At 44.6% G+C, this 25169-nt stretch overlaps 2 protein-coding genes across 17 annotated transcripts in view; one reads left to right on the forward strand and one right to left on the reverse strand.

Moving 5' to 3' along the window:
- LOC143764254 (uncharacterized) overlaps window positions 1–25169 on the forward strand; it is a 201317-nt gene that overhangs the window by 115377 nt on the left and 60771 nt on the right. The gene's annotated exons all lie outside the window — the stretch shown is intronic.
- Window positions 1–25169, reverse strand: part of CASZ1 (castor zinc finger 1) — a 274404-nt gene that overhangs the window by 46575 nt on the left and 202660 nt on the right. For 2 of the 5 annotated variants that reach the window (XM_077249666.1, XM_077249664.1), the window contains exon 1: window positions 20995–21301. The exons of 2 other annotated variants lie outside the window; for them this stretch is intronic. In XM_077249666.1, the coding sequence (XP_077105781.1) occupies window positions 20995–21043 (49 nt within the window). In that variant the 5' untranslated portion in view covers window positions 21044–21301. Of the gene's footprint in view, window positions 1–20994; window positions 21302–25169 lie in introns of those variants that run through there. One more of the 5 variants, XM_077249668.1, reaches the window with a different exon arrangement.

Below are 25169 nucleotides of genomic sequence, written 5' to 3' on the forward strand. Positions count from 1 at the left end.
AGGCCTCACTGGAAGGTCAAAACAAACGACTTTCCGATTCACTGCTCCTGAAATAATTTTGTGTATTAAAACCTGAATCTGCACTTTCTGGACCGAAAGGCCCTCTTAATTATTGCAGCCGTCCTTGGGACGGACAGTGATCCTTCACGAAGACACAGTAACCACCACCCCCCCCCCCCTCTTCGCCAATCTGTTTGCAAAGTGTGTCTGTCCTTTATTAAATTGTTTTCTTTTCCACATTATCAGTTGCCATGGAGACCTCATCTCTCGGATTATTTGAATTTCATTATATCTATTGATTTGGGAGCATTTCATCTTTTTTATTGTTTTTCTGTCAATTTTCAAAACGAATAACCATCTAATTTGCGTCAGTGCTGATTATGTTTGTTCCTCAATAGAGGTCGGCAGCTGCACCATGCACACAAATCAATGTACAGCCAGCTCAGCGCTGCCTGCCTGCCTGCCCGGGCATCTGACAAACACAGCAGCTCTGCTGGTCACAGACACACTACACCATGTACACACTGTACTGTATTGTTGGCAATTTGCTATTTTTTGTTAACCTTAATAAAAGCTACAATACAGCATTTTCCAGGCACTTAAGGACAGATATAGGAAGTACAATTGTGTTTCTTTACTTCCCTCTGAAACATATTAATTTGTAAGGAAAAACGAGCACACATGACAGCAGAGAATACAAAGATTAAGATAGAGCTAGGAAATGGATTTTGATCCATTCATTTTTATTATAGGACAGCAGCTCGCCCTGCTACAGGACAGTTCTGTAGTGAAAAAAGTCCCTTAAATTTAATCTTTTCCCTTTCTGCCATCACATGATCCCATTTCTTTCTAATCCACATCTGGATTGTTCATGTAAGTAAATTTGGCTTTTTCATCCTAAAAAAAATGAAAGTTCAATACAAAACCAGAAAATGGAAGATGAGTAATGGTAAGAAAAGCAACAATTTGCTGTTATAAAGTATAGGAAAGTAAAGTTTCTGCCTCCTGATAGTCCCAACACCTTGGGGGAAATCAAAAGTTTACAAACAAACTTTTTGAGAACTGTTGGGTAAGAAGGCACTGGGCCCTCTAGACCGTGGCCTACCTGAGGCTGTACCTCTTACCAGACCCAGAACCAAAACATCTGACGTCACCTTGCAAAACTTTGCAACTCCAACTTTATGTTCAGTTATTTGCAAAAATTTATAGTGAATGTAAACAAATGTTAACACAACCATCAGAGCATTGTACAAATGCATTACAGCACCCAACATTACACAACAGAAAAGTGAACCTCAAACTTTAAAACGGCCAAAGGTCCATCTAAATATATCACTATGGACTGTAAGGAAACTCTGAATCACATCACGAAAAGCCAACAAAATGCTGCAGTTTATTTTCTTCATTGTCACTTTATGTGGATAGTACCAGAAGGGGGGTACAAGTCATTAAAGTGCTTACTTGGTTCTTTTTTTTTTTTTAAATAATTTATGCAATTTTAAGCATTTGTGTATAAATTTTTTAATAAGCCACCCTGGAGCAAAATGGCCATTAGCAGCCCGTGCACTGCTGTCCAATCATCTCAGACCAGGATCACTCGCACAGCACTCTTGCTTTTTATGACAAGATAAAATGCTTTTAAAGCAATTTGCACAAATATGGAAATTTCCTTACATTTTTTTTTTTATAGATGCTTTTCTTAGCCGTGGGGGACAGATGTGTGCATTTTTAAGTGTTTTTCAGTGTATAATATATGTAGCAGAGCTGAGTTTGTCAATGCTAATAATGACATATTTGTAGATATTACTATAGCATTTCCTTCAGGGATGCTGCTTGTTTTGCTAAAGCCCTAAATAATCAGGGATTTTCAGAGTATACAATCATCGCTATCTTTTTATACAAAGTGATGGATACTAAACTTTTAAGTTTCTAAGATGGGCAAATATAAAGTTCAATTTTCCAAGTATCATTGGGCTGTAGTGTCTGGGAAAGGACAGTGGATTATATAGTTTCTCCACATCTCTCACTGTGTATGTTCCTGTGTGTCTCCACAGCTTCAGACGACTGTGCTTTCTGCAGCTGTCTGCTTCACAGCCTTGATAATTTAACTGTCGCAATTCTTGTTTTCTGTAACTGTCCCTAAAATAACAGGTTTCCATCTTAAACAAACATTCCCACGTTGGAGAAAAGGCTGCGATTTAAGCGGGTCCCTCCGAGTGCTCTGTTTGCACAGATCTCTTCACTAGAGGTCCCCTCCTGACGAAGTGACTTATTAAAGTTTAAACAGTAATTAACAGAACAATAAAAATAAAGGGATGTTTGGGGAGCTGTAGCACACACTGGGTTTTTGGCAGCGCCAGCACTTTCCAGTGCCCTGTGCTGGCAGGGAAAGTCTGTAGCAGAGCCAGAGAAGTAAATTGTAGAATGAGAGGATGGATGAGAGGCAGAGGGTGAGGCTGATGTGTTGGGAGCCTGGGATACAGGGGTCATGACACACTGTGTGACCCAAGCTTCAGGATTTGGGAGGCAAACGTGTGTGGCAAGCAGCTCAGCAAACTGCTGCAAGTTCATCGGGAATGTAGCAGTAGTTGTCACAGACTGGTGAAAAGTTATTCTAAAAACTGAAGTAAAAAAAAAATCAGGAGATACACTTCATATTATTATAGGCACTTATAAGCTAACATAGTAATATCCTTACACCTTCACTGCTGCATTGTAGGCTCTAGATATTTTCATAACACATTTTTATAGTAAATATTAGCGTGACAGGTCTACTCCAAAAAAATAATAATATTGTGTATATATATTACACATTGAATAGGGTATGATATCTCCAGTTTCTATATGTTGAAAGTTAAAAAAACAAACTAAACTTGTGTATGATTTAGTTTTATATAGGTGTGGGCCATGAGATTCAGATCTAGTGTGTAAAACGTTCCTGAATCAGTGGAAGTCTTTGGAGGAAAGTGGACTTGTTTCTATCTTATCCTATGCATGAAGGCGGATGTTACAGTCGTTGTGAACAGACATTATCGACACCAGCTCCACTTGCTTGCATTTGCTAAGCCTGTTGTCAACCATCTGGGGATAGGAATTACAGTCACCTTCCTAATCCTATACATACTAAACCCTAAAGCGGGTTACAGAAGATGGAGGAGGCAGGAGCAGAATACTGGCAAAATAGATTTGAATGATTCAGCAAAGTTGTATGTGACCAGTCCTGATGACACCATAATAATCATCATCTCAAGCTAAAATAAAAACACAAAGAACGTGAATCCTGATACAGGTGACACTCAGACACAGGGTCTGTTTTACCCAGACATAGACATTCACACAGAAAAGCACACACAGACACAGTCCCCTCTCCGGCGCGAGGCTGTCAGGTAAATTAGATCTGAAAGCTGACAATTTCTGACCATATTTCCTTGATTATTTCAAACAAATGCACACCAGCCGCTGTAAGGAGATTAAAGTGACATAAACGTCCCGGGTGGGAGGAGGGAGGGCAGAGAATTCAGGTCACCCCCATCCGTCCCCCATCTGACAGCCGCTATATCGCTATCCAATCCAATAAAATCCCCCCCCCCCTTTGCTTTAATTAATTTTACAGCTAGCTTGCTTAATTACTTTCAATCAAAATCCTCCTGCCATCACAAAATTAGAAATGGTTGAGCTCCATTAGCCTAAATTCTTCATTTCCATACAGATCTCGTCCATGCAATTCTCTTCTACATGCTCCCTCACTTTGGGAGGCCTAAGCTAGTCAATCACTGGGGGCTCATACACTTGGGAGGCCACAATAAGCCAGGGGCTAGGAGATCATAGCCCCAGAGGGCTTGAGTAAAACAGAGGTTGAAGGATTACATGCATGAGTGAGTTGAATGCAGGGGCATCACACTACTGGAAAGCCTGACAATACAGTTGGGGAACCAGCAATACTCGCAGGAGGCTGGAGGAGAGGGATCACATTCCTGGGAGACATGAATTAGCTAAGCAGATCGTACTCCCAGGAGGCCTGAGTAAGCCATTTACAGGCCTGGTTGTGATATCACACAATGGACTTGATGTATGTGGAGGATCATACTCAGGAGAAGCCTCAGTAAGCTGGCACAGTTGGAAAAGGCTCATGTCACTTGGGGGTAGATGAATGTCTTAATCAAATTAGAGTCTTGAGATCACTCAACATATTAGGGCTGCGTCCGGATCATGCCAGGGGATCACACATCCAGTGACATCGCTTCACCATAGGCAGATTAAATACCGTGGAGGTGATCACTTTTGTGTGAGGTCAGAGCACAGGGTTGAATGCTTCCTTGAGATCTCAAAGTGGATGCATCTGTCAAGGGAATAATGATAAAAGGCTCCAAGGAGATGTTTCACTAAGGCAGCCTCAGAGGCTAGATATCATTATGCTTCTTCTACTTCGGATTTGTTTACACAACCAGATTTTTGATCCGAGTGCTGTCTGTGAAAAAAACGGACAGAATTCCCACCAATGTTGGTAAACTGGGCAGTGCACGAGACCAATTTTTTTCATTACAGAATCTGCACATGAACATAATCTTAGCATGCACAACTTTGCTCGTGTGAACCAACGAAATATGCATGAGATGCGTAGTGCTCATCTGACATGGAAATTGTAGCAATGAACAAGCACAGACTAAATTGTTTGGTAAACGTTTTCCACAGACTGAGGCTTTTAAGTTAAGTTATATCTATGGATAACCTCAGTGATCGCACTCCCGGGGCCAATGAGTGTTCCCAGTTTCTTCTCACAATGCTCTGGTCCCAGTTTCTTCCCCGATGCTCTGGTCCCAGTTTCTTCCTCCAATTCTCTGGTCCCAGTTTCTTCCCCCGATGCTCTGGTCCCAGTGTCTTCCCCCGATGCTCTGGTCCCAGTGTCTTCCCCCGATGCTCTGGTCCCAGTGTCTTCCCCCGATGCTCTGGTCCCAGTGTCTTCCCCCGATGCTCTGGTCCCAGTGTCTTCCCCCGATGCTCTGGTCCCAGTGTCTTCCCCCGATGCTCTGGTCCCAGTGTCTTCCCCCGATGCTCTGGTCCCAGTGTCTTCCCCCGATGCTCTGGTCCCAGTGTCTTCCCCCGATGCTCTGGTCCCAGTGTCTTCCCCCGATGCTCTGGTCCCAGTGTCTTCCCCCGATGCTCTGGTCCCAGTGTCTTCCCCCGATGCTCTGGTCCCAGTGTCTTCCCCCGATGCTCTGGTCCCAGTGTCTTCCCCCGATGCTCTGGTCCCAGTGTCTTCCCCCGATGCTCTGGTCCCAGTGTCTTCCCCCGATGCTCTGGTCCCAGTGTCTTCCCCCGATGCTCTGGTCCCAGTGTCTTCCCCCGATGCTCTGGTCCCAGTGTCTTCCCCCGATGCTCTGGTCCCAGTGTCTTCCCCCGATGCTCTGGTCCCAGTGTCTTCCCCCGATGCTCTGGTCCCAGTGTCTTCCCCCGATGCTCTGGTCCCAGTGTCTTCCCCCGATGCTCTGGTCCCAGTGTCTTCCCCCGATGCTCTGGTCCCAGTGTCTTCCCCCGATGCTCTGGTCCCAGTGTCTTCCCCCGATGCTCTGGTCCCAGTGTCTTCCCCCGATGCTCTGGTCCCAGTGTCTTCCCCCGATGCTCTGGTCCCAGTGTCTTCCCCCGATGCTCTGGTCCCAGTGTCTTCCCCCGATGCTCTGGTCCCAGTGTCTTCCCCCGATGCTCTGGTCCCAGTGTCTTCCCCCGATGCTCTGGTCCCAGTGTCTTCCCCCGATGCTCTGGTCCCAGTGTCTTCCCCCGATGCTCTGGTCCCAGTGTCTTCCCCCGATGCTCTGGTCCCAGTGTCTTCCCCCGATGCTCTGGTCCCAGTGTCTTCCCCCGATGCTCTGGTCCCAGTGTCTTCCCCCGATGCTCTGGTCCCAGTGTCTTCCCCCGATGCTCTGGTCCCAGTGTCTTCCCCCGATGCTCTGGTCCCAGTGTCTTCCCCCGATGCTCTGGTCCCAGTGTCTTCCCCCGATGCTCTGGTCCCAGTGTCTTCCCCCGATGCTCTGGTCCCAGTGTCTTCCCCCAATGCTCTGGTCCAGTTTGCAGAGTATATTTAGAAATCATCAAAACGCACACTTACCATAAAAATAGTGCCTCATTGACTCAAGTAGGTATTTATTGTGCACTGAAAATTTATGCTGCAACAAAAAAATACAATATGCTATATTTTATATTGATTATAAAGCTTTTTTATACTTCCCTACTGGCAGATAAGATACACATTAAAGGAGGTCCAACCCCCTGCAAATGCGCCCTACAGAACACAGGCCGGTAATGTGGCTTGACACATAGGAGCCTGTTATTTTTTCTGTCATCGCTTGGATGAAGCTGTTCATAACAATCAGCGTTACATTCTATCTAACCAAAAACAGAATTGCTGGTGTGATCATGTACTACAGCACAGCATGTGTCAGCGACACAGAGTGATCAATTAAAGGAAAAGCTAAACTGTGTGCCCATATACTCATCAGAAAACTATATCATAGGAGACAAATGTCAGTAATAAGGGCTGAATTTCTCCAAAACTTATAACTTAAGTCATAGCCAACTGCACACCAACGTCAGACATCGAGACGGAAGGAAGCGTTACAATGAACTCCAGAATTTCAGGGTTGCAAATTTGCTCTGTTCATATTGGAGCAGGTCTGTTGAGTATCTGGATTGATATTATTTTCCAAAACAAAATCCCAAAGAAACTTATTTCCACACTGAGTATGTGAGTGGATCTATCTTTTTGTTGTGCTCCGTAAACTGACCTATGGTGCATTATTGAAATCTGCAAAATGTCAATTCCTCTTGCAGGTACACTGACTTTTATGTTTGGAATTGCATTACATGTGGGAATTCCACTGGTTTAAAAAAGAAGTTTTGGTGCATTACTAAAAACACATGTAATCTGCACACGATTGTATAAGTAAAGTTTTGTCAAAGCTAAATACCAGGCAGTATGAAAAACAAGTTTTGACCGCCTCAAAAAAGAAACAACTGTCTAAATGTAGCCTAAGAGACTTAGGCCCCGTTTACTGAATAAGGTTTTCAGCCATTTTCTGTGCATGTATCCATTTTTACCATTATCGTAGCAATAAATTTTCTCATATGTAAAAAAAAAAAATATACATTTCCACGCTTTTCCTAATTATTAAACAGTAAAAAATAGAACACTTGGGCGACACATGGATGACCTCCATTTGCTGTTTTTTTTCTCTCTCGAATCCATTTATTTGAATGGACGAGTCAGATCTGTAACTCTGATCAACAATGGATTTCTCTAAAAAAAAATATATATATATTTTCAAACCGAAGCTTAGAGCCAAATTCATACAGTCTGGCGTTGTGCACACCAAACTTAATGATGGAGTAAGATGCGCCCAATTCATTAGGAGACATCCACCACGTAATTATTTAAGAGCATTTTTCACTTTTGTGCGCCTCACAGAAAATGTTACTGAAGGAACTGGAATGTATTTCTGATGTAGGTTACACCACCGAAGTGGAGAAACTTTTGAAGAAGTCATTGGGAGGTTTCGCCATGTCCTGCCCATACATTGCCCTCTTTGGCAGATCATTCCTGGACAGGTGTGAGAAAGTAATGCCAATATTTTTTTCTCAGGCATCATCCTAGTTGCTTCCATATTTTTTTCTAATTCACTATGAGTTTTTTGTATCCACTGACATAACTGGTATGTATCGGTGAAAAATGGAGGAAACCTGGATGAAAATCTAAAGTGCGAAGACTGTCTTCAGTGTGTCATCCGCTTTATGTGGATCCCCGTGGACTTTAATGACAGAGTCTGCTATGCAAAATGGATGAGAATAGGAAATGCTATGAATCTCATGAGCTGGAAACACAAATCTGTTTTTTAGAAGTGATGTATTTATGGCCCAATGAAACACTATAGGCAAGTGTACTGTCCAAGAAAAAAAAAAAAGACCAGCACGAAGACATAGCACACAGATGCGTGAATGTAGTCTAAGGGTGAGGCCTAAGTTTATAACGGCAATGTATCCGTAAAACATGCTACACAGATGATCCATATAGGATCCGTTTTTTGGTCTTTTTTGCATACCCATATACTTGCATAAATGTTGTGCTATGCCGAATATTACAGGTTTCTCCACACGGACTGAGTGTGTGTGTAAAAGAATGGTCATATGAACAGCCCTGTTAGATTACATTGGTTAGTGTGCTGACATCTGTATATTACTGAATGAGCCCTAATGTTGGGATTGTCCAGATTCTAGTGCAAGGAGAACAGCCAGGGACTCCATGATTAGTCAGCAGTTTGCCAAAAGACTTCTTTACAAAGGACCTTTCACTGAATTTTTTAATTTAACTTTAATACCTCCTATAGTGCCGCTGTGCCACGGGTTCTGGAACAGTTTTTTGTTCCTGTGCACCTCAAATAACAGGGGGCATAACTTTGTAACAAAAAGGCAAATTTTCCCTTCAGCCATCTGGGCATTTGCTTTTTCTCCTCTATGAAAAAAAAGTTCCCTGTTATCAGTTGGTTTAGGGAAAATTGGTGTCTTTATGACGGGGGAGCATAACTTTGGAATGGAGGGGCACAAAAAATAACGAAAAACTGTTCCAGGATAGGAACAGCAGTAATTGGGGGAAGTACTCAGTTTAACCCCTTAGTAACCACCAATACATCTTTTACTGACCTGAGATGTAAGAGAATATAATCCCCCGACAGGTGGCAATCCAGCAGCTGTCGGCTGTCAACGATACCTGACAGTTTGCTGCATCAGCCACTATCAGTCCTGGTACCAACTATAGTCGTTTAACTCCTTAAATGCTGCTGTCAACAAGGACTACAGCATCTACATAGTTAACAGTGTTGGCGCTTCCTCTTTTAATCCCATCGGCACCCTGAGATCTTGATACGGGGGTCCTGATGTTTGTCATGGCAATTCATGGCCAAATAATGGCCTTGAGTCTCCCAGCTATAGCGGCCTGCTCAGAAGTTAAGGTACCGTCACATTTAGCGACGCTGCAGCGATCAAAACAACGATGCCGATCGCTGTTTGGTCGCTGGAGAGCTGTCACACAGAGAGCTCTCCAGCGACCAACGATGCCGAGGTCCCCGGGTAACCAGGGTAAACATCGGGTTACTAAGCGCAGGGCCGCGCTTAGTAACCCGATGTTTACCCTGGTTACCAGTGTAAATGTTAAAAAAACCAAACACTACATACTTACATTCCGGTGTCTGTGGCGTCCCCCGGCGTCCGCTTCCCTGCACTGTGTCAGTGCCGGCCGTAAAGCACAGCGGTGACGTCACCGCTGTGCTCTGCTTTATGGCCAGCCGGCGCGGACACAGTGCAGGACAGCAGAATGCCGGAGGACGCCAGACACCGGAATGTAAGTATGTAGTGTTTTTTTTTTTTTTTACATTTACACTGGTAACCAGGGTAAACATCGGGTTACTAAGCACGGCCCTGCGCTTAGTAACCCGATGTTTACCCTGGTTACAAGTGAAGACTTCACTGAATCGGCGTCACACACGCCGACTCAGCGATGTCTGCGGGAGATCCAGCGACGAAATAAAGTTCTGGACTTTCTGCTCCGACCAACGATGTCACAGCAGGATCCAGATCGCTGCTGCGTGTCAAACACAACGATATCGCTATCCAGGAAGCTGCAACGTCACGGATCGATAGCGATATCGTTGTTAAGTTGGTCAGTGTGAAGGTACCTTTAGAAACAGTCAGGTGGTAAAAATAAACTTCTTCATTCCTGCCATGTCACTTTGCATTAATTCCAGAAAAGCACCCAAAGGGTTAATGAACTATTTGTAAGCCATTTTGAATATGTTGAGGGGGTGCTGTTTTTAAAATGGTATCAATTTTGGGAATTTTCAACATATAGGACCCCCAAAGTCACTTCTAAAGTTAATAGGTCCTTAAAAAAATAAGTTTTGTACATTTCCTTGAAAAAATGAAAAATGACTGCCACATGTTTAAACCTTCTAAAATTCTAAGAAAGTAAAATGACATTTTACAAATGGTGATGTAAAGCAGACATCAGGGAAATGTCATTTATTAATGTTTTTCTGTGGTATGATTATCTGGATTCAAGTTCGAAAATTGCTAATTTGTTGAAATTTTTGTAACATTTCTGATATTTTTATAAATAAATGCAGAAAATGTCAACATACATTGTACTTTATGATAATGCTAAATTTATCACAAAAAAACAATTTCAAAATCAATGGGATATGTTGAGGCGTTCCAGAGTTACCAAAAAGTGACACTGGTCAGATTTTAAAAAATTTGGCCCAGTCACTAAGAGGTTAAAAAAAAATCCAAAAGAAAGGTCCACTTTCAAGACGCAGGGTGCAATTTTTTTTATATAACTTTGACGTTAGGAGACATTATCTATAAAATCACAGTCCTATTTGGTGGAAAGGAAATCGCCCTTTGGATGTTAAGGCTGTATTCACATGGTGGGGGTTTTTTGCTGCATTTTCCAAAAACGAGATCAAATCGCCATTCTGTTGGGTTTTTTTCCAGCAAATTCACAGCACAAATTCATCGGATACACATCATGTGAACACGGCCTAACTTATCGAACAGAATCATGGCCATTGTTTAGCTCCCAGTGGGAGACTACATGCATACTGGTTTCCCTTTCACAACAGGGACTTGTTCAGCCTTTTGAGCGAAATGTTGAGATTTTGTATAATTGCAGAGTGAAGCAAGGCAGTGATATTTCTAGACAAGCTTTCAAAACAATTCATTGAAGTTGTGCAGCAGACGCAGGTTGTGTGTTACTGATATGTTAACCCTCCTCTTTATTTAGTTGCTAATTTCCCTTTAAGACTTCAGAGCTATAATTTCTCGTTGCCATAACCAAGTCAAAAATGGAGATGTCCTGTACCCTCTAAATGTCCTCCCTGAGCCAGTAAACTCATAACTGCACAATCCACAGTTGTCCCGACATTTCACACTTTGCAGAACAACTGTTCCTATTCCACAACTGTTCCAAAAAGTGCAACTCCCCTCACCCCGCCAAAGCTACACAATCCCAAAACAAGGGCTCATCCGCCGAAAAATGTTATTAAGAAAAAGCTCCGCCAAAGCCAAAAGGACAAACCGCGGCACCTGTTATATGTAGACAACTGTCTGATTCTGTAGTTAGCAAGTGACAATCAGGACATACACACTACCCTTGGACAACAGGGAGAGACATTATACGGGTGTGACAATCAGGACATAGACACTACCCCTGGACGACAGGGAGAGACATTATATGGGTATTGCAGGTTATACTCATATTTGCACATATCAGGTTAGTCACGGTCCACAGGGACATGAGCTCCCATACTGAAAGTCCACAGAGTACCACGAAAAAGCTACATATGCGCACACACATTGTAACGCCGCAAAAAGCTGGGCTGTAGAAATGTATCCATCCCTAATATGGGGATTCTCCAGTATCGGTACCAGATACATTTTAGGCTACATTTGACACACACACAACCAGTTTGTGTTTATTGAGAAATGAAGCCACTTAGCAAATCTTGATTTAAAACATCCTATTGTTTTGTGCATACATCTCCAAGGTACATAGTCCTACAGTCTGTCCTTTACTTCTTGTCAGTTTATGAAATAAAAGTTCTTTCCCGGCCCATTCCCGGGTCTGAAACCGACGAATCCCCGAAATGCACAGTGCGTGCGCTGAGGGAAGGGGGGGATTCATAAGTCTGCAGTCACACAGTGACCGGACAACCCCTTTAAGAAGGAGGGGACGGATGTGTGACTGCATCAGACTACACAGGGTCTTTTGTAGTCTGTTACCTAGGAGACACAAATTTGTATAGCAACTGTATAAACAAAACTGGATGAAAATTTTAAGTCAAAATTTGCAAAAGTTGTTTTTTTTATCCCCTAATTTTAGATGCCTTGGAGCCATACATTTGGTTTTGATGGCTGACACACCAATGTTCAACATTTTAGGTAATCTATATTAAACGCTACCAATTGTTTACATCCTTTCACATATGAAGTGAGCTTACTGGTCTGCTCATAATCCACTTATAGCATTATTGTTGGAGGCACACGGCTGACCGGGGCTCTTTAGTGGTAGTTAGCGTTGCTTTGCTGTGTGCCCTGTTACATTTCCTCGCTATGTCCTTTCCAGGCCCAAAATGGCCTTAATTTTTTTATTACCTGTTTGACTCTGCTGCCTTATTGCTCGCTCCTAGTTAATGGTCTCGTAACCACGGAAACCAAACGAATACAGAGTCACTAGAGAATGGAATGATTAAACAGGTTGCCCTTGCAAAACAAATTTACTTCAAGTAGAAATGTGTGCGGGGAGAGTGCTGACATGGTGGATGCTCGGAGCGCCCAGGAGTGCGGCCCTCTGCACCTGTGGACAATAAACCTGCAGCCTCCCACATTGGTGGAGAGGATTAGCACTTCCAGCCGGCCCTTATCACCCTCTTATACATGTAGCACAGCTCTAGTACTCCTCCTGTCCTATGTATAGATTGTAAAGTAATTAAGCACCATTTTTATTGTGAACTTTTAGCATTTTTGGCATTAACAAAACAAGTCAATTCTGTCACATAGATGGCACTTGTATATTTCTTGTGAGATCAGTAAGTGCAAATTCACCCTTATTTCTTCATTCATGAAAATAACTTGCAAGTGTCTAAGGCATGATTTAATTGAGTAGCGACAAAACGGACTTTGGGGTTTAGTAGACAATATTCTTGGTGACCTCCAGCTCGTTAGTAAGCTCCAAGCAGATCCTACTAGAGCCCCTCCTTCATGATCTAACGAGCACCCTACTCACTTAGCTCAGCTAACAGGTGTCCCCCAGCTCTCCAGCACTGATCAAGTGTCACTTTTTTTTTTAATTCAAGTCACAGAACAAAGTCAGTCTGTCCCCCCCCCCCCCCCGAAGCTAAAACTGACAGCTGGTTCCCTGCGATCATTATTCCATAAGATGGCTCCTGCTGCCCTTCGTATAGAGAATATGCTCGCAACACTTCAGGAACAGGCCCCAACGCTTCACTCCTCAGGCTGCTGAATGGCAAATATGGCTCTCATCTGCGGCTATAAGAGGACCATAAAGTATCAATGTGGGATCAAAAGTATCAGTGTGTACCCCGGCATATGTGGGACCACAAAGTATCAGTGTGTACCCCGGCATATGTGGGATCACAAAGTTTGTGTGTCCCCCTGCATATGTGGGATCAAAAGTATTAGTGTGTACTCCGGCATATGTGGGACCACAAAGTATCAGAATGTACCCCGGTATATGTGGGACCACAAAGTATCAGAGTGTACTCCGGCATATGTGGGACCACAAAGTATCAGAGTGTACTCCGGCATATGTGGGACCACAATGTATCAGTGTGTACCCCGACATATGTGGGACCACAAAGTATCAGAATGTACCCCGGCATATGTGGGATCAAAAGTATTAGTGTGTACCCCTGCATATGTGGGATCAAAAGTATCAGTGTGTACCCCGGCATATGTGTGACCACAAAGTATCAGTGTGTACCTCGGCATATGTGGGACCACAAAGTATCAGATTGTACCTCGGCATATGTGGGACCACAAAGTATCAGTGTGTACCCCGGCATATGTGGGACCACAAAGTATCAGTGTGTACCCCGGCATATGTAGGACCACAAAGTATCAGAGTGTACCTCGGCATATGTGGGACCACAAAGTATCAGAATGTACCCCGGCATATGTGGGATCAAAAGTATCAGTGTGTACCCGGCATATGTGGGATCACAAAGTATCTGTGTGTACCCCGGCATATGTGGGACCACAAAGTATCAGTGTGTACCCCGACATATGTGGGACCACAAAGTATCAGAATGTACCCCGGCATATGTGGGATCAAAAGTATCAGTGTGTACCCGGGCATATGTGGGATCAAAAGTATCAGTGTGTACCCCGGCATATGTGTGACCACAAAGTATCAGTGTGTACCTCGGCATATGTGGGACCACAAAGTATCAGATTGTACCTCGGTATATGTGGGACCACAAAGTATCAGTGTGTACCTCGGCATATGTGGGACCACAAAGTATCAGTGTGTACCTCGGCATATGTGGGACCACAAAGTATCAGAATGTACCCCGGCATATGTGGGACCACAAAGTTTGTGTGTACCCCTTGTGAGGCTGTGGCCTCTGATACAGCTAGGGGGCGCTGTTTGTTCTCCACAGAAGGTGCATGCAGACGGATGAGGTCCATAGGTGTGCATGAGAGTCACGGATTTCCGGCCCGGGTTTTCCAGGTGGCTGAAGGCCACAGGTTTGTGTGTGTTTAAAAGCCCTACAGTAAGGGGTTTGGGTGTGTCAGGCCGTGCAGGCCATGTCGGGTGTCTGGCCAGGTGTGCACGTCAGTGTCAGTCTGGTGTGTGCTGGTCTGCAGAGTGCATGGAGGCCAGCAGAGCCAGCACCCAGGGCAGCTGAATAGCCTGGCACCCGCAGCGTACACAGAGATGCAAGTCGTCCATGGTACTGGTCTCGGATGTGGACAGTCCTGTGCCCGGAGGTTGACAGTCTTGTGCCCGGAGGTGGTTGTCCTGTGCCCGTAGGAGTCAGATGTGGACAGACCTGTGCCCGGAGGTGGATGTTCTGTGCACGGAGGTGGATGTCCTGTGCCCGAAAGAGGACTAGCATGTGCAACGATTGAAAACAGGTGGATATGGTGCCCAGCTGCTATCCGGAGGATATCCTGAACTGTGTACGACTGTGTGAGTAAAGAGTCTGTAAGAGACTGTGATACAGCGATGCAGGACACCCATGAGAACTAGTCAGAGGAGGGCTGGCGTGAGTAGTGTCTGCAACATATGAGGCTGTGTGTATGGAGACTTATAGAGACTGAGATGGCGTGCGGTCGCCCAGGGAAACTGGACAAGGGAAGTCTGGCCTGTTTAGGGACCGCAAACCTAAAGCCATGTGAAATGTATTGCATTGAACTGGTGTAAACTGATCACTGAAGTTATATGCACTTATGTGTACCCGGCTGCACTCCAGAGGATAAAGAGTGCAGTGCGCTGAGTGAGTACAGAGACTTGTTACCGGCGTGCGGTCACCCAGGGAAACTGGACAGAGGGAAGTTCGGCCTGTGTATTGACTGCGTCATATAGCCATGCATTATTAATGGACTGTATGAAGAAGCCGTTTACTATATTGACTGTGTGAAGTAACACAATAAAAGAGACTTTTGTGTATGAATTTGTGGGTCACTGCTTCTTCACTGCGTACGAAGCTACTGCAGCTTTACACCCTGCATACGTGAGACCACAAAGTATCAGTGTGTCCCCCTGCAAATGTGGGATCAAAAGTATGTGTGTACCCCGGCATTTGTGGGATCACAAAGTATCAGTGTGTACCCCGGCATATGTGGGATCAAAAGTATCAGTGTGTACCCCGGCATATGTGGGATCAAAAGTATCAGTGTGTACCCCGGCATATGTGGGATCACAAAGTATCAGTGTGTACCCCGGCATATGTGGGATCAAAAGTATCAGTGTGTACCCCGGCATATGTGGGATCACAAAGTATCAGTGTGTACCCCGGCATATGTGGGATCACAAAGTATCAGTGTGTACCCCGGCATATGTGGGATCAAAAGTATCAGTGTGTACCCCGGCATATGTGGGACCACAAAGTATCAGAATGTACCCCCGCATATGTGGGACCACAAAGTATCAGTGTGTACCCCGGCATATGTGGGATCACAAAGTATCAGTGTGTACCCCGGCATATGTGGGATCAAAAGTATCAGTGTGTACCCCGGCATATGTGGGATCACAAAGTATCAGTGTGTACCACGGCATATGTGGGATCAAAAGTATCAGTGTGTACCACGGCATATGTGGGACCACAAAGTATCAGAATGTACCCCGGCATATGTGGGATCAAAAGTATCAGTGTGTACCCCGGCATATGTGGGATCACAAAGTATCAGTGTGTACCCCGGCATATGTGGGATCAAAAGTATCAGTGTGTACCCCGGCATATGTGGGACCACAAAGTATCAGAATGTACCCCCGCATATGTGGGACCACAAAGTATCAGTGTGTACCCCGGCATATGTGGGATCACAAAGTTTGTGTGTACCTCTGCATACGTGGGACCACAAAGTATCAGAGTGTACCCCGGCATATGTGAGACCACAAAGTATCAGTGTGTACCCCGGCATATGTGGGACCACAAAGTATCAGTGTGTACCCCGGCATATGTGGGATCACAAAGTTTGTGTGTACCTCTGCATACGTGGGACCACAAAGTATCAGAGTGTACCCCGGCATATGTGAGACCACAAAGTATCAGTGTGTACCCCGGCATATGTGGGACCACAAAGTATCAGTGTGTACCCCTGCATATGTCGGACCACAAAGTATCAGAGTGTACTCCGGCATATGTGAGACCACAAAGTATCAGTGTGTACCCCTGCATATGTCGGACCACAAAGTATCAGAGTGTACTCCGGCATATGTGAGACCACAAAGTATCAGTGTGTACCCCTGCATATGTGGGACCACAAAGTATCAGTGTGTACCCCGGCATATGTGGGACCACAAAGTATCAGTGTGTACCCCAGCATATGTGGGACCACAAAGTATCAGAGTGTACCCCGGCATATATGGGACCACAAAGTATCAGTGTGTACCCCGGCATATGTGGGATCACAAAGTTTGTGTGTACCCCTGCATACGTGGGACCACAAAGTATCAGTGTGTCCCCCTGCAAATAGTGTGTACCCCGGCATTTGTGGGATCACAAAGTATCAGTGTGTACCCCGGCATATGTGGGACCACAAAGTATCAGAGTGTACCCCGGCATATGTGGGACCACAAAGTATCAGAGTGTACTCCGGCATATATGGGACCACAAAGTATCAGTGTGTACCCCGGCATATGTGGGACCACAAAGTATCAGTGTGTACCCCTGCATATATGGGACCACAAAGTATCAGAGTGTACCCCGGCATATGTGGGACCACAAAGTATCAGAGTGTACTCCGGCATATATGGGACCACAAAGTATCAGTGTGTACATATGTGGGGTCACAAAGTTTGTGTGTACCCCTGCATACGTGGGACCACAAAGTACCAGAATGTACCCCGGCATATGTGGGACCACAAAGTATCAGAGTGTACCCCGGCATATGTGGGACCACAAAGTATCAGAGTGTACCCCGGCATATGTATAGGTGACAGCTCGCCTGCCATTGCTGCTGTCTAGTGTTGTCACATATTAGTTTTACATATTTTTATCTTCAATCATTTCTGGGTGGAAATGATTGAATTGGGTGGAATCTTGAGCTATGAATCCTTTGATACTTCATAGTTTTCACATCGGGTTCGTCGACTGCCTGAAAAGCTCCTCAAAACTGTTACATTTGTTGCCTCTGTATGTGCAAAATGAAAACCTTTAAAAAACAACTGATCTGATGAAAAAATATATATATATTTTTTTTTACTCCAATTAAAAGTTACATTTTTGTACCGATGTCCGGCTTTATTCATATCTAAATCGACCACTTTAAATGGAATCACAATGAAATATATTTTTATGTTCATTTTGCTTCCTATTTCATTAGAACTATTTGTTAATATTTAATACGTGAAAACCACAGGTTTATGGCACTTATTTTTTATGTTGTACACTGGTGAACCATGGATTTCCTGGATTGACCTGAAGGACAATGTTTTAGATGGTAATCTTTCACCATCCAGTATTCCTGTGTTAGCCGGAGGTATCCCTGGCATTACAGCAGCAGAGATGCAGCCACATTTTCAATATTTTGCACCGATTTCTCCTGATTGTTACTTATTCCAATCTTGTTATCTGGAGGCGGCAGAGACGTAGGGGGCGCCACATTCCAGTCAATACAGTAAGGTAATAGAAGCCAAGACTTGCAATTACTTTCCTTGTCAAGTTTTCATTTTCTACTTCCTAAAAGCTTTCAAATGAAGAGCTTCTGGCAATGGGAAAACAGATTATGATAAACATGAAAATGTTTTATGAGAACTGGACTTCTCTGCACCAATGATAAATATGTGTTAAAAATGCAATCCACAATTTACGAGCCACCGTCACTTGTGTTCACACCGGCTAGTGACTTCCAAAGTTTCTACCTTGCAAAGTTTCTTGGATTTTTGAGATATTAGGAATCTCTTGTTTCTCTTTACAATATATATTTTTTTTACTGTCTTGTTGTAGAATCTTTTGAGTACTGATATACTGTTGTGGGTATTAACCTTGGACATGTGCATTCCTTCTGTTTTGACAGGAATGAGCTATAGAAGGTAATTTTCCTATAAATCTATATTTTTTTGGGGGGGTTTGGTATCAGTAAAATATACACAAAGCTCATTGTACCTAAGGAAACTTCCCATCTCCTGACACCAGACCTGCAGATCCGTCCCCTGCTCCCACCTGTCATGGAGCCAGAGCCTTGTATGCCGTTACTTCCAGCCTCAGGCCCTGACAACCTGTAAACAGGAGGCGGAACGTCAGCTGACATTTGGTTGGGAAGGAGTATAATCTGGTTTTCCATCACAAGCCATCTCATCTTCTGAGAGAGACAGTCTGATGTGTTATGTACCAGAGTGACACCCCCATATGGTGGTGGTCTGTGACTGCGCGCTTGTGGGGTGTGATCACTACAATGATTCCTAGGCCTCTCATCAGTGACACATCTTTATTGGGCACTGAGACATTGTAACCCAGCAACCTTCACATTTCTAACAGGACCAAGTAAATTATTTAGGAATATCTGCATTCTACTCATTCTCATCACTTGCTGCAGTTCAGGAGAGTCTTCAAACTACCAATGTATTTTATATAAGCTCAGAGCATTTGATAATCAGCTTTGTACTTGGTTGATAATATTGCAATCCTGTACACAAGTTGTCAAAGTTTGCATGGTTGACGTATCTACAGTAAGCTTGTACTATACATATACAATAATGACGGCAGCCTTGTATCACAGAGACTACCTGAGAAGATCTGATGAGGTGAAGGGGGATGTATCATTGTAAAGCCACAGATTTAAGATAATCTTATTTACCTGGATAATATTCTAATACTTGTAATGTGCGCACACACGATATGCCCTCTCCATGTCGTAAACACATATATGATGTCACAATAACGTCAATTTATTTTCCAAGCTCCTCCCAGCCTCTGGGGAAATCAGACTAAAAGAGGCTAATGCAAAGCAGATACTTCTTTTTCCTCTTTTTTTTTTTTCATGACAGTGTTCACAAAATTTATTTTCTAACTCTTCTAATCTTTGGTACACAACCATTTAATTTACATAACCCAGCCCTCTCGTAAAGCACGAGGAAAAAAAATATCTCAGCACTCGTTTAATTAAAAAATGTAAATTTGCTGTCATCTTGGGGCCTGGTGAGTTAGGGACGACAGTGGCATCTTTTACTGCTGACAGCGAAGCGCAGAACGTGTTTTGTGAACTGCAGGAAAATGAGATGATAAGGGACATGTGTGGACAGAGGCCCAGAACACCACGACTTCCATCGCCCACCCATCCCACAGGACCATCGTATCCCAAAGGGGCAAAATGGAAAAACAGTAACATTCACATTTGACTTGTAAATACAAGTCACATAATTTGATGCTAATTGATTGATCTCCACGATCAAAAAACGTTAAAAAAAAAAAAAAAAAAATCTGAAAAACTGGTATAGAAAGTGTCAAGCAATAATGGTACTGCTATTAAAGTGTAAATCTAAACTGAGAAGTTTCTCCAGCTGAAGTAAGAAGGCACAACCACCAAGTGGAGAGGCGACATAGTCTACGCTCAGCCACCTCACAACACATTAGAACTGGCGGGTTGGCTGAGAGTTGTAGTCCGACAACTAAGGAGACACATGTTGCACATGATTCTTACTCGGGATTTGCGTCCCAACACTGAACATATCCATCACTCACAGACACTTCAGTCTTGTGTCCATCACTGTGCACACTGCCCAATTAATAAATAATGGACCATACTTGACACTTTAGCGATGGCGCTAAATAAGTTGATGTACAATTTTAGATTTTATTAACAAGCTTTATACGAGTGCTATCACAGAGAAATGGAGCGATAAGAAAGTACGAGGCTCAGGCTCATACAGGGCTCGTTATACGGGATACTGTTCCTTTTTTTTTTTTTTTTTTTTGTTTAAAAGCTGAAACCATGATCTCCTGGGTGTGATCACAGTCACTACGGAAACCCCTGAGCACATGTGCGGCTGTAACCGTCTCTGCAGACAATGCCTGCAAGGTTCAACTGCCACCGGCTGCCTGAATAATGCCCTCCTCTCTCGGCAGCGTCCTCCCCCAGTGCTGGCTTCACCTGAGCCACCTTCCTAAGATGTGAAGCAAACAGGGTTCCTCCCAAAAATAAAATATTAAATTACAATAATGATCACTGCTCACAACAGCCACTGCCTTGTCCCAAATTAATGACATTCCTTTCAGGTTACACAGACTCTCACAAATAAACCAGTAGTACCAGAACCTGGGATAGAATAACATGAAAGGAGCTCTCGCTGCACCATCGCCTCTGCCTGACATACGGCGGTCCATGCTGACAACCACAGCAGCCAGACAACTGCCCCCTCCATCCCACCATTGCACAATGGGCACAAGTCCATCCAAACAGAACAAGACACTGATCCGGCAGCCTGAGATCACCCCTCCTGACCCCCAGAGTGGCATCCTGTCACCATGTCACTGCTTAGTGCCCTCTGTGATGGGCAGAAAACTTTCTCATCCATTATAGGAGGGGGTCTGACTCTAAACTTTACTACAGAACGCTAAACAGAAACTATAGACAAACAATAGTCAAAGTGAAACGACACCGGTGAGTCAGGAAGAAACACAATGCAAATAACACACAAAAGCTCGTTTATTAAAACTTCTAATACAGCATAGGATGAAAAGAGAGAAGCAAGTGCCAGGTACTCACCATAGTCAGAGAATCCAAAGCTGAATTCACTTAAATAATCAACTTTCATAATACTTAATTAGTATCTAATTGAGGCTGATTTGCTTCCCGGATCACAAGTTGTTTGACTGATGTCACTGTGTGTCTGTGGGAGCTCTGTCAGTGGAGCAGGCGGGCAGGCTAGGATTGGCACAGCAGCAATGGCACCGCCTCCTACTGGCCTTACCAACTGCTTAGAGGGCAGGTGAAAGATCACAGTGTCCTGCCCCTGTCCCTGTGTGGATGTGCTTCCCTCTGAACACTGCTGCCTCAGAGGTAGATGTGAAGTGAATGAGCTCCCAGCATGGAGTTTGCAAGGAGAGAAAAAACCCACACGCACAAGCCCAGTCACAGAGAGTCAGGCTGCCCTATCAGTGTGTCGCGCTCTCAGGGGCTGTCCTTCCTGCTACACAGGCTTGTTCCCAGAGCATGGAGTCCCTGACAGCGGAGGCGGCACAAGACATTCCTAACACACAGGACACACTCATTATTGGGGTCCCAGTGTCTCCCACTGCACCACAGGAGCCCTCCGCTACAGACAGAGGTGCCCAGTGGTCAACAGAAAACAGGCGAAAAGAGGAAATGCAATCATTAGGAAATGTTACAAATGTCTTTACTGTAATGTTAAACCAGGCTTGATAAAAAGCAACAATAAAAAGATGGCAAAATGAAGTCATTTTCACATCTACTGCTCTACTGAGACATTAATAAATTCCAAATGTCTGTAACGCGCATAAAATCCAGGTGCAGATACTTTCTCGCAAACTGTGGAGAAAAATCTAACTAAGAGATTGCATTATAATAATCTATCCCCCGAGCACTTTGTCAAATAAATACATGGGGAGGAATGGTGTTTAATCTTTGCTGCCCACAGAAATTTGGAAAATATTATGCCATTTTCAATCCATGTGTCTCTATGAACATATTCCTCTAAATTGGAATTCTGCACCCAAGTGTTCCCAGAACTCTGCTACATGTGTAGACAGTCGTTCCCAGTCTCACTGTACAGTAACATTACCTTCTTTATTTCCGTTTTCACACAGGGTTATAACAAAGACCACAACATCCTGTATTATGACATTAGAGGCTGATCATTATTTATCAGTCACTGAAAGCTGTGTGCAGATACGAAGTTGTCAATTCTCCAATATCCACCAGTTTAGTTCATGTTTTGGACAAATTAAATCCTTTGACAGAACGCGTGTCTCGTGTCACCGCGCGTGTCTCGTGTCACCGCGCGTGTCTCGTGTCACCGCGCGTGTCTCGTGTCACCGCGCGTGTCTCGTGTCACCGCGCGTGTCTCGTGTCACCGCGCGTGTCTCGTGTCACCGCGCGTGTCTCGTGTCACCGCGCGTGTCTCGTGTCACCGCGCGTGTCTCGTGATTGTGTGTTTCCCGTGTAATTATGTCTCTTGTAACCGTGTGTCATGTAATTGTGTGTTTCCAGTGTAATTGTGTGTGGGTCTCATGTATCCGTGTGTGTCATGTAATTGTGTGTGTCTTGTATAACTGTGTGGGGGGGGGTCTCGTGTAATTGTGTGTGTTTCCCGTGTAATTGTGTGTCGGTCTCGTGTATCCATGTGTGTCATGCAATTGTGTGTGTCTCGTGTAACTGTGGGGGGGGGGGTAACTGTGTGTGTGTTTCTTGTGTAATTGCGTGTTTCCCATGTAATTGTGTGTCTCGTGTAACTGTGTGTGTTTGTGTGGGGGGGGGGGTCTCGTGTAATTGTGCGTGTTTCCGGTGTAATTGCGTGTGGGTCTTGTGTATCCGTGTGTGTCATGTAATTGTGTGTGTCTCGTGTAACTGTGTGTGCGGGGGGGGGGGGGTCTTGTGTAATTGTGTGTGTGTTTCCCATGTAATTGTGTGTGTCTCGTGTAACTGTGTGTGTGGGGGGGTCTCGTGTAATTGTGTGTTTCCTGTATAATTGTGTGTGGGTCTCGTGTATCCGTGTGTGTCATGTAATTGTGTGTGTCTCGTGTAACACTGTGTGGGGGGGGTCTCGTGTAATTGTGTGTGTTTCCCATGTAATTGTGTGTGTCTCGTGTAACTGTGTGTGTGGGGGGGTCTCATGTAATTGTGTGTGTGTTTCCCGTGTAATTGTGTGTGGGTCTCGTGTATCCATGTGTGTTTTGTGTAACTGTGTGTGTGGGGGGTCTCGTGTAGTTGTGTGTGTTTCCCGTGTAATTGTGTGTGTTTCCGGTGTAATTGTGTGTGGGTCTCGTGTATCCGTGTGTGTCTCGTGTAACTGTGTGTGTCTTGTGTAACTGTGTGTGTGTGGGGGTCTCATGTAATTATGTGTGTGTTTCCCGTGTAATAGTGTGTGTTTCCGGTATAATTGTGCATGGGTCTCGTGTATCCGTGTGTGTCATGTAATTGTGTGTATCTCGTGTAACTGTGTGTGTGTGGGGGGTCTCGTGTAATTGTGTGTGTGTTTCCCATGTAATTGTGTGTGTCTCGTGTAACTGTGTGTGTGGGGGGGTCTCGTGTAATTGTGTGTGTTTCTCGTGTAATTGTGTGTTTCCTGTATAATTGTGTGTGGGTCTCGTGTATCCGTGTGTGTCATGTAATTGTGTGTGTCTCGTGTAACTGTGTGTGTGGGGGGGGGTCTCGTGTAATTGTGTGTGTGTTTCCCGTGTAATTGTGTGTGGGTCTCGTGTATCCATGGGTGTCTTGTGTAACTGTGTGTGTGTGGGGGGTCTCGTGTAGTTGTGTGTGTTTCCCGTGTAATTGTGTGTGTTTCCCATGTAATTGTGTGTGTCTCGTGTAACTGTGTGTGGGGGGGGGGTCTCGTGTAATTGTGTGTGTGTTTCCCGTGTAATTGTGTGTGGGTCTCGTGTATCCATGTGTGTCTTGTGTAACTGTGTGTGTGTGGGGGTCTCGTGTAATTATGTGTGTGTTTTCCGTGTAATAGTGTGTGTTTCCGGTATAATTGTGCATGGGTCTCGTGTATCCGTGTGTGTCATGTAATTGTGTGTATCTCGTGTAACTGTGTGTGTGTGTGTGGGGGGGGGTCTCGTGTAATTGCGTGTGGGTCTTGTGTATCCGTGTGTGTCATGTAATTGTGTGTGTCTCGTGTAACTGTGTGTGGGGGAGGGTCTCGTGTAATGGTGTGTGTGTTTCCCATGTAATTGTGTGTGTCTCGTCTAACTGTGTGTGGGGGGGGGTCTCGTGTAATTGTGTGTGTTTCTCGTGTAATTGTGCGTGGGTCTCGTGTATCCGTGTGTGTCATGTAATTGTGTGTATCTCGTGTAACTGTGTGTGTGGGGGGGTCTCGTGTAATTGTGTGTGCGCGTTTCCGGTGTAATTGTGTGTCATCTAATTGTGTGTGTCTCGTGTAACTGTGTGTGTGGGGGGGGTCTCGTGTAATTGTGTGTGTTTCCGGTATAATCGTGTGTGGGTCTCGTGTATCCGTGTGTGTCATGTAATTGTGTGTATCTCGTGTAACTGTGTGGGGGGGGGGTCTCGTGTAATTGTGTGTGTCTTGTGTAACTGTGTGTGTGTGGGGGGTCTCGTGTAGTTGTGTGTGTTTCCCGTGTAATTGTGTGTGTTTCCGGTGTAATTGTGTGTGGGTCTCGTGTATCCGTGTGTGTCATGTAATTGTGTGTATCTCGTGTAACTGTGTGTGTGTGGGGGGGGGTCTCGTGTAATTGCGTGTGGGTCTTGTGTATCCGTGTGTGTCATGTAATTGTGTGTGTCTCGTGTAACTGTGTGTGTGGGGGGGTCTCGTGTAATTGTGTGTGTGTCTCGTGTAACTGTGTGTGTGTGTGGGGGGGTCTCGTGTAATTGTGTGTTTCCTGTATAATTGTGTGTGGGTCTCGTGTATCCGTGTGTGTCATGTAATTGTGTGTGTCTCGTGTAACTGTGTGTGTGTGGGGGTCTCGTGTAATTGTGTGTGTGTTTCCCGTGTAATTGTGTGTGGGATCCGTGTGTGTCTTGTGTAACTGTGTGTGTGGGGGGGCTCTCGTGTAATTGTGTGTGTTTCCCGTGTAATTGTGTGTGGGTCATGTAATTGTGTGTGTCTCGTGTAACTGTGTGTGTGTGTGGAGGTCTTGTGTAACTGTGTGTGTGGGGGGGTCTCGTGTAATTGTGTGGATTTCCTGTGTAATTGTGTGTGTTTCCGGTGTAATTGTGTGTGGGGCTCGTGTATCCGTGTGTGT

Source organism: Ranitomeya variabilis, chromosome 4 (assembly GCF_051348905.1).
Source record: "Ranitomeya variabilis isolate aRanVar5 chromosome 4, aRanVar5.hap1, whole genome shotgun sequence".
Taxonomy (NCBI): domain Eukaryota; kingdom Metazoa; phylum Chordata; class Amphibia; order Anura; family Dendrobatidae; genus Ranitomeya; species Ranitomeya variabilis.